At 43.2% G+C, this 10,556-nt stretch overlaps 1 protein-coding gene across 2 annotated transcripts in view; it reads left to right on the top strand.

Moving 5' to 3' along the window:
• Window positions 1-10,556, top strand: part of GNPAT (glyceronephosphate O-acyltransferase) — a 36,618-nt gene that overhangs the window by 1,528 nt on the left and 24,534 nt on the right. Inside the window, exons 1-2 of one of the 2 annotated variants that reach the window (XM_044239369.1) lie at window positions 13-195; window positions 9,753-9,935. In XM_044239369.1, coding sequence (XP_044095304.1) covers window positions 118-195; window positions 9,753-9,935 — 261 coding nt within the window. In that variant the 5' untranslated portion in view covers window positions 13-117. Of the gene's footprint in view, window positions 1-12; window positions 196-9,752; window positions 9,936-10,556 lie in introns of those variants that run through there. The other variant, XM_044239370.1, reaches the window with a different exon arrangement.

Here is a 10,556-nt window from a genome sequence, read left to right as displayed (position 1 = left end):
GGGTGCCGCCGCCCTAGGCGAGGTCGGGCCGCCCAGCGCGGAAGAACCGCCCCCAGCAGCCGCACCACCACCGCCTAGCAAACATTTTCAGGCCCCGCCCGGGACGGCAGCCGCACCATGGATTCTTCCAGTTCATCCAACTCTTGTTTCTCCGTCGGCTCCGCCAGTCCCGGCGCTGTCGTGCTCCTCTACTCGGTAGGCGCCCGGGGGAACGAGGCCCGGGGCGGGGCCGCGAGAGAGGACACCCCCACCCCCAACCTCGCTCGGTCCCGGCCTCCCACGGACCACGACCCCTGGCCCGAAAGAGTGGGTGCCGGGGCCGCCGAGGAGGGGTTAGGTGGTTGACTTGGTTTCCTAGGCAACGGTGTCTCGCCGTGTGTGTAAATGCGTGTGTGCTTTTAGAAGTTTCTGCGGGCGATGGTTCCTCTGGTTCCTTTCCACTCGCTGCTCCTCGTTCCCTCTACCACGCACGGGGCCTTCGGAAAGCCCGTGGTACAGGAATGAGGCGTGCGAGTTGGCTCTCCGTCTCCGGCGTGGGCTGACTTTTGGTTAAGCCTGAGAAACCTGCGGGTCTGACCTGGCCTGAGCTGCATCAGCGTGCGGCTCCCCACCCCGCCCTTTTGTTGCTGCCGTTAGGTTCCTGGGAGAAGAGTCTTTGGCTGCTGGTATGTGGGCATAGAGTTTGTAAGACGTGAAGTGTTTAATCTCGAAAGATTGGGAACTTCTGGAAATTTTTATTGCGTTTTTGTCTTCCATCCGTACTTTTCGCGAAAGTCATTCTGGAAGACACCTGAGGCCACCCAGCCTCTCCCAGCTTGCCCTACAACCCCCAGCCCCGTCCTCCCTCTCCTGATTTTAACTAATCTTTTTCGCCGCCGCAACGTTGGTCACTCACAATTTATGTGAAGAAATTATGAGGTGAGCCCTTTGTAGTTCTCAGGGTGGTACAATTATGGGGGAACTGATCTTTTTCTTTTTAACCACTAAATTAATTTTTATCTACTTTACAAGGAAATAAAAGAATGCATTTTCAAAGCATGTTACTATGTCCTGCAGGTTAGTGCCAGTTTCCGACTTTAATGTTAATGTGTGTAAGAAGGTCATAACAGGGAGAAGATGAAACAAGATAGATGAAAAACTCGGTTTCAGAAGAGAACTAATATATACCGCTGTATATCAGGGAAACAGAAGTTTCTCCATGTTCCAAAGAATACTGGTGTGTTTGTTTCCGTGATGTGGAGAGGACTGGGCCTATAATTGGTGTTAACTGTCCACTTCTGTAGGGTTAGTACTTTAACCTGTCTTCTCATCCACCTTCTTACCCCACACCTCTGTAGTAGAACTATTTTGACCTCGTTTTCTGACTCTGGTATTCCAGAGCCAAGGTGTAGGGTCGCAGCTTGCTGTGTACATCCGCTAGCTTTTTCAGTCCTAAACTGGTTTGTGAGTTGACTGCAACTTTGCACCTATGTGTTAAAGGAAAGAACTGGTTTTTTACTTCCCTGTTTACCCCTGGTTCTTTCACGATAACACTTTTGCCAACTTTCTCACATGAAAAGTTAAAGCAATTGTATGTGAGCTTTTTCTGCTTCTGAAGCTGGACAGAACCCTCACTACTGCCTAGTCTACTTTCATGATGACCTGAACTTTTTCTTACTATTTCAGGCTGGCCTTCCTTCCTCAGCCACACGTACTGTACAATACTCCCATCTAATATGAGAGTAGTGCTCAGAGATATTTAAGATACTCCTGGTTGCAGCAAACATTACTGCGCTCCTTACCTGTAGCGTCCTGCTCATTCTCCACTCCCAAGATGTGGACGTGAAAGATCCACCCCATGTGTCCTTGGACTTGAAGTCATAGCAATAAACAGTTAGAGTTGAGATAAGGGCAATGACCGAATCACGCACAGTATGTTGTTGGAGGAAAGAGAAGGAGCACCGGACCTGTTCCAGGCTTCAGAGAAGGCTTTAGGAGAAGGTGATACCGGAGCTGAGTTTCTAAGGTGTGACTGGGAGATGAGGGAGGAGAGGAAGACAGGCCGAGGCATCCCTGTTAAGAAAGCCAGTTCTTTGCATGTTTGGGAGAACCAAGAGGTTAGGTAGGGGTCAAATAAAGGAGACGTGAGAAACAAAACTAAGGAAGTAGGCAGAAGGTACTTCCTAAGGGAGTGTTATATACCAGGTTTATACCCCTTAAGGATAAAGTCTTCACTTTCTGAGCGAGCGTTTCAGGATGATCAGATTTGTATTTTTTTAAAGTGTAAGAAGACTAGGTTTCCAGAGTGGTTGTTTGTGTGGATAACCTTTACTTGAGCACAGACTGTAGAAGGAGAATCTGATTGGAGAAAGGAATGTGATGCCAAAAGCGTGGAGATCAGCAGAACATTACTGCAGTAATTCCAAGAAGTGATGAAAGCCTGAGGCAATAGCAGTGAGCCTGGGGAGAGGGGAGATGGGCGAGTGTGTGTGATATTTAGGACAGGGGAAGTGCCGTGACTAAAGAAGAGGAGGTTTCTGTGATTTGGCCTCTGGGTGGATGTTGATGCCTTTTGCTGATAGGAAATCTGGGGAGAGGAACAGGTTTAGTCGGAGTAATAATAATTTCAGTTTGGGATGTGTTCAGTGTGAGACGCCAGTGGTAAAATGAATGACTTTAAACTAATGGATTATTATTATGGACCCGATAAATCACAAAATGTGGGGGGAGATATCCTGATAGAGTTAGAAATATGGTACCAGAGCAAACAAGGTCTGGCCTAAATCTATGGATTCGTCAGACATCAGCCAGTAGATTGTATGAGAAGCCATAGGTCTGCCGGAAATCTTCCCTCAGAATGAAAAAGAAGAGTGGGGCTGGGGAATTGCTGGTATATCCAGAACCCAAACTATGATTTCCTGTTAAAGTCTGAATGAAAAATCTGGACTCCTTACAACATCTTACAAGACTATGTAATTGCTACCTCCCTGATTTTACCTATCTTGTGCACTGGGCTTCAACCACGTTGGCCTTCTGTTTCTCAGACAGTAAGCCTGCTCTCTCAGGAGGGCACGCCGTTCCCTCTGTGTGGCATGCTCTTTTCCCAGAAATTGGCATTGCGGCTTTCCCCTCTACCTCCCCACCCCCATGTTTTTTTGAGGTCGCAGCTCAAATATCACCTCTCGAAGAGGACTTACCCAATCATTCAATCTAAAGTAGCTCTCCAGTCACTCCTTCTCGTTACTCTATTTTCTTCATATTCCTTTTCCAGGGTTGTGTTGCTCTCAAAGCTCATTGTAAATTTTCCATGACGTTTGTGAGCCTGTTGTTGGAACATGGCCGCTATTAAAAATTAAAAATTAAGTTTTACAAATTTACAGTTAAAGAAATTGTTAAAACCAAAAGTAACAAATACTCAAAACTCAGCACTTCCTAATTATTTTACTAGATTTTACTATTATCTATGCTTTTAGGTTATTTATGTCCGAGACGCTGGAAGATGGCTATCCTATGTAATCATGGCTACTACACAGCTCTCCCCAGCTCCTTGTTTAGTGAGGTCATGTTGGTAGCTTGAAATCTCCCATGGTGGGAGTGTAAATGCCACCGAAATTGGCAAGTGCTATAAATCAGGGCTCTCACGTAGTTAAACACTCACCGGCATGCTACCGCTAGTATGCCTAAGTAAACTTGTTTATTTGTTGTCTGTCTTTCCTTAAGGGAGTGTAGGATCCTTCAGTACACATTCTTTATTTTTTCTTTAAGGTTTTTTTTTAAAGATTTTATTTATTTATTTGACAAACAGAGGTCACAGGTAGGCAGAGAGGCAGGCAGAGAGAGAGAGGGAGAAGCAGGCTCCCGCTGAGCAGAGAACCCGATTCAGGGTTAGATCCCAGGACCCTGGGATCATGACCTGAGCCGAAGGCAGAGGCTTTAACCCATTGAGCCACCCAGGCGCCCCTTCAGTACACATTCTTTGTCTGCCTTGTTCATCCTTTATTCACAGCCTGTGGAACAGTGCCTGGTACATTGTGGGCTCTTCGTAACTCTGTTGAATGAATGGAGCCTCCAGGGCTTCAAAAGAAAGGTACGAGGGGCGCCTGGGTGGCTCAGTGGATTAAGCCTCTGCCTTCAGCTCAGGTCATGATCTCAGTGTCATGGAATTAAGCCTGGCATCAGGTTCTCTGCTCAGTGGGGAGCCTGCTTCCCTTCTTCTCTCTCTCTGCCGATTTGTGATATCTGTCTGTACGAGGAGAAGCCTGTTTACTCGCAAATAAGGAGGGGGCTGCTGTAAAAAGTAAGAGAGAAACAAAGTGGAGAAATAACCTAAACCTTTTTTGGGCTCCTCTTTGTATTGTGCTCCTGGATAAGTAGCCTTGTAAATATATTTATCTTATGATGGTAAATACTTCTCCATCATGGTTTTGGGAAGGCCAACGAATGAGTAGTTAACACTCAACCCTAGCTGCATGTAAGAGTCACTGGGAGTACTTTTAAAAATCATTCTGATGCCCAGGTACCATTCACAGACCAAATTAATCAAGAATCTCTAGGGGCACCCAGATGGCTCAATCATTTCAGCGTCTGACTCTTTATCTCAGATGTTGGTCTCAGGGCGTGGAGCCTACTTAAAAAAAAAAACTCAAGGCGCCTGGGTGGCTCAGTCAGTAAGCATCCGCCTTTGGCTCAGGTCATGATCACAGGATCCTGGGATGGAGCCCACATAGGGCTCCCAGCTTGACCAGGAGCCTCCTTCCCCCTCTCCCACTACCCCTGCTTGTGTTCCCTCCCTCGCTGTGTCTCTCTCTGTCAAATACATAAATAAAATCTTTAAAAAAATAAAAATAAAATCTCTAGGGGGGCCTGGGCATCAGTACATTTTTAAAGTGCCTAGGTTATTCTCATGTGCAGCCTGGGTTAGAAACTGCTGGATTAGACGTCAGCTGGGCCAGAGTGGGAGCAGTGGAAGCGTTAGCCTGGGAGTACTAGGGAGCCCTCATCTGCAGGGTTCAGGAAGTGGCTTCATTCAGTAATTTATTTTTTCATTCTACAGTGATTGAGTGCTTACTAAGAAGTGAGAAGACGAAGCATATAAGACACATTACCTACACAGACAAGAAGTTTATAGGCATGTAGGGGAGATACCAATCCAGATATCTTCAAATAATTATCTTCAAATATTATACTTCAAATAATGAAGTATTTTAGATGCTGTTATGAAAGGCTCAGTCAAGACTCAAAGAAGATGATCAATTAAGTCTCGGTTGAGGGGGGAATCGGGAAATGGTACACAGAGGTAAACTTGAGCGGTGGTTGATGGCTGAGTATTCCCAGGTGAACAGTGCAGAAAGGGTCTCTCCCTGTTTGTCTCTCTCCTCTCTCCCCCTCTGTATATATGTATATACACACATGTATACTTGTATGTATTTTATGTATTTTGTATGTATTTTACATATTTGTAAACATATGTAACCTGTTTATAAATGCCTGTATGTTAATATATATAGTATATATTTGTCTCCCCAGCTGATTCTGATCCTTTTCTCTTTCCACCCCCAGGACCACTAAGTGGAAAGTCTCTGAGTCCCCTTTTATCTCTAAAATTATATAATTTATGATACCTTGTTGCATTGTACCAAGTCTGAGTCTATATATAAACTACCTTTTGTTTTTCTAATGAGAAATGTGAAGTTTGAGAAGGTTCTTGAAACTTAGAATCAAGAGCATAGTATGTTATAGGGAGTTGCTGTTTTTCACCAGAATTCTAGCAGTTAGATTTTTCCCATGTATATTCTCTATATATGTGTTGATGTTTGCATATTCACATGTTTTACCTGCTACCCTTTTTATGTTGAAACTCAAAAATGGCCTTCTGTTTATATTCTTATTAACCTGGTCGTGTTCTCAGTTTAAAATTCTGTATCTTTTTCCATTACTTCAACATGTAGTTGTTCGATTATGCTATATTCCAAACGCAGCTTGGTGTTGGGAAATACACGTGTTTCCCACCTTCAAGATAATTGCATCTTAGGGAGACAGACATGCAAATGATTGCAGGCTTATGACTACATACCCTAAAATATGTAGGTAGTAGGCAAAGACATTGTAATGAGAAAGGCAGAGTGCATCCTTGTGGGCAGCTCAAAGAGGGTTTTCATAGCAGGGATGCTTGAGCAAAAATGACAGAGGAACAAAAAGGCCTTCAGGGCCCAGAGATGAGCAGGGACCAAGGCCCAGAAGCATGTCCACAATGGATTGTATTAGGGAAAGGTGAATCACTTGCTATCGAGTAGACCTTGAGCATGGTGGGCAGTGAGTCTAGAGAGGGAAAGGACAAGATCATAGAGTTTCTTGTATGATACCAGAAGTGACTTAGGCCTTAATTCTGAAGGAGGTGGGGAGTCATTGAAGTATTTTAACCAGGGAATAATTTGGTCAGAATTGTGTTTTGAAAAGAGCACATGGCAGCATGGAGGGTTGATTCAAAGGGGCAAGGAGTGAGGGGGTTAGAGTGTAAGGTGCACAGGCTAGACCTGGGACCGAGGAGTAGTCCTGCTACATCCTGAAAGGCCACTTGGACAGGATTAGATGGATCATGTGTAAGGGTGAGGGAGGAGGGTCTAAGATAAGGCAAAGGGATGTATGTGGCATGGCGGTTGTTGAGATTTCTGGGAAATAATCAGGTTGTAGGATCGTGCTGAGGAGAAGTGAGATCAGTTTGGGAAAGGCCAAAGGTGAAGTGTTTGCAACTAAATGTGTCTGTCAGGAGCTCACATGGGTGAAGAGAACAGAGCAGGAAATTCAACAGCGTGTATAATTAGGATCTAAAGCCAGCTGAGTAGGTGCGAGGACTCAGCACCATGTATGAAGATAGGAGGGTTGGAGATGTTAACATTAAGGGAAGTGGGAGGAAAGAAGACATATTTTAGTTTGGGGGGGAGGGTTTCCCTTCAGGTTGAGAACCACTGGTTTAAGGCAATGGGGTAGATCTTCTGCTGTGACAAGAGTAGTAAACTAAAAACCAAAGTAGGAAAATTTCAGGATGGTTGGAGACGGGGAGAGGAAGGAGCCTTTGAGAATGGTGTCAGGCTGGAGGGAGGTCTGGGAAGTTGAAGACTAGAAAGAGACCAGGGTTTAATGATTAAATTTGAAAGAAGTAATAATGTGTGTTGTATTTTCTTCTAATAGCAACGCATGAAAAATAATTCACATGTCCATTATTAAAAATAATGCAGTGGAAGGAACTTAAATGAAAGGGAAGCATTTATAATATAAGGTGGAAAAATTACGTGGGCAAATCAAAATGTATGTGTGTCAGGGGAGGGAGTGTGTCTACGTGCCCAGAAAAAAAAAGCATTCTCTAAAATGGACCCTGGTTCATTGGACCCAGGTGATTTTAACAGGTGATTTTAATTTTCTTCTGTGTGCTTTACTGTATCTTCCAGATTTTTATAATGAATATATAGCACTTTGGTAATTAGGAGAATTTTTTTTTTATGAAAACTTCTACCTGTTTGAGATAAAGTAAAGAAGTAAAAGTGACCTGATTACTAAAGCATTTTTTCCCCAGTAAGTTGACAGCTGCCCCATAGATTAATGCAGGATAGATGTTAAGTTCCTAGGGTCTACCCAGCCCCAGATGGAAGACAGCCTTGTGTCAGCAAAACCCACAGTAGCCAGGGAGAAGGGATACGGCTCTTGGCTTCCCATCACAGCCCCATAGATGGAAGTGGCGGGAGCCGTGCATGACCAGGCGTCTCCACCATCTCAACAGCACATCTCCAGGAGGGTAAAGGCCAAACCCCAGCCCTTCCGTCACCAGGGAAAAAAGTATTTGAAGAAGTTGAAGTTGCCTCCACTAAAATGCTTTAAAACAATAGTTAATACAGGAAAATTTGCATACCATATTTGAAAAGGCAAGATAAAACTATATTTCGTATGGTCCACGTTTTGAATAAAAACTGTATTTGTGTAGCTCTGAATGAAAAAAAAAAAAGGAAAAGTAGGAAGTGGTAAAGAGTTGTTATTCCTGGGTTATAAAATTGTGGGCAATATATGTTTACCTATATGTTTCCATGTTTCCAAACTTTCCATAGTTAATACGGTGAGTAGTGTGGGATACAGACTTAGGAGCAAGGTCTGTGAAGCTATAAGGCTCAAGTCTGAATCATGTCTCTGCCCTTTGCGAGCTGTAGAACCGAGTAAGTTATTTGGGTTCTTTGTACCTTGGTTTTCCCTTTTTTTTTTTTTTTTAAAGATTTTATTTATTTATTTGACAGAGAGAGATTACAAGTAGGCAGAGAGGCAGGCAGAGCGAGAGAGAGAGAGAGAGAGAGAAGGAAGCAGGCTCCCCGCAGAGCAGAGAGCCCGATGCGGGACTCGATCCCAGGACCCTGAGATCGTGACCTGAGCCGAAGGCAGCGGCTTAACCCACTGAGCCACCCAGGCACCCTGGTTTTCCCATTTTTGTGAGGATCATTCCTGTATTTAGGAATAATGCCTTGGAATAGGGCGTGACATTTAGGAAACAACTGCACATGTTAGCTAAAATTATCATTATTACTATTACTACTTTTATAATCAGAAAAACAGAATTTTAAGAATTAACAATTCAGAAGTCATAGGTAACCTGATAAATAGCGGTTTCAGGGGCTGGTTGGATGGAATCTAAACTGTCCGGAGTCAAAAGGGGATAAGAAAGTAGTCCTAGCAAGTACCGACTGCTCGCCAGTAGCTTCTCTGGGAGCATTTTTTCTTTTCTTTTTTTTTTTAATTTTTTTAAATTTTTTTATAAACATATACTGTATTATTAGCCCTAGGAGTCCAGGTCTGTGAGTCGCCAGGTTTACCCACTTCCCAGCACTCACCATAGCACATGCCCTCCCCAGTGTCCATAACCCTACCACGCTCTCACTACCCCCGCCCCAGTTTGTTTTGTGAGAGTAAGAGTCTCTTATGGTTTGTCTCCCTCCCGATCCCATCTTGTTTCGTTTATTCTTTTCCTAGCCCTCAAACCCCCCACGTTGCCTCTCAACTTCCTCATATCAGGGAGACCATATGATAGTTGGGAGCACTTTTTCCTTAAGTGAATTTTCCTTTTATTTGCACCCATATATTTTTATTCGGTTTAACATAATTTTGAATTTCTGTTGTATGCTCTTATTTTAAAGCTAAGTAGAAGAGACAAACAAATTTCATCAATGTGTTTGATAAAATTGATCAAATAAAATTGATTGTAAAGTTAATCAGATTATTCTCGAGCTTAAAGTCTCAGTCATTGCTCTCTTTCTTAACTTCCCTGGAGGGATCCTGGATTTACAAAGACAACAAGCAGAAATAATAAAATACTATACTCAATATCCATTTTGTGACCCAAACTATCATTACATTTCCTTTTCTTTTTTTCTTTTCTTTTTTTTAAGATTTTATTTATTTATTTGACACAGAGAGACACAGTGAGAGAGGGAATACAAGCAAGGGGAGTGGGATAGGGAGAAGCAGGCCTCCCGCCAAGCGGGGAGCCCGATGTGATGCAGGGCTTGATCCCAGGATGCTGGGATCATGACCTAAGCCAAAGGCAGACGTTTAACGACTGAGCCACCAGGCACCCTTACATTTCCTTTCCTTAGTATAGAAAGACCTGTTATCAGTGTATTCATATGTCATAGCCTAAGCATGTGAGCAAATATGAAACCTTACCAATGTAGTCTCTAATCTGTCCTGATTTACTTTACATTGTAAGCTTTACTTTCTCTCGTTTGCCTTACCCACAGAAGGAGCTCAAAAAATGGGATGAATTTGAAGACATTTTAGAGGAGAGGAGGCATGTCAGTGACTTGAAATTTGCAATGAAGTGTTACACACCTCTTGTCTATAAGGGAATTACTCCTTGCAAGCCAAGTGATATTAAATCTAGTGTTCTCAGTTCTGAAGAGGTTCATTATGTCATTAAACAGGTAAGTGATTCCGTCTTCAACCACAGCCGGACTTGTTCATTGTCAATAAGGAACGACACAGATCTGAAACGCACAGGTCCACTTATACATAGTTTTGTCTTGTTTTGGGTTTTTTTAGTGTTTTTTTTTTTTAAATACAGTACAGTACTGTAAATGTGTTTTCCTTATAGTTTTCTTAAAAACACTTTTCTTTAAAAACAGTCTATAATGCATGTAACATCAAAAATATTTGTAAATCCACTGTTGATGTTATTGGTAAGGCTGTCAGTCAAGAGTAGGCTATTAGTCAGGTTTTGGGGGAGTCAAAAGTTACACATGGATTTTCAACCCACATGGAGGATCGGCACCCAGCCCCCATGTTCTTCAAGTGTCAATGTAGTCTGACAGGGAGGGATGCCAGTTGTACAATTACAATGAAATATGATACAAGACATGCCAGTGGGAGCCCCGTGTACAGGGGCAGTAATTATAGGGCAAATGATTTTGTGTAAGGAATTAGAAAAGTGATTTTTTTTTAAATGATGCCTAAGAGATGGTTAGTGGTTTTCCAGATGAAGTGGGTGAAGTATTCCTAGCAGAGCAAATAACTTTGTCCCCATGATTAAATCTCACTGCACATTA

Source organism: Neovison vison, chromosome 2 (assembly GCF_020171115.1).
Source record: "Neovison vison isolate M4711 chromosome 2, ASM_NN_V1, whole genome shotgun sequence".
Lineage (NCBI taxonomy): Eukaryota > Metazoa > Chordata > Mammalia > Carnivora > Mustelidae > Neogale > Neogale vison.
This window is presented reverse-complemented; position numbering and strand designations above follow the sequence as displayed.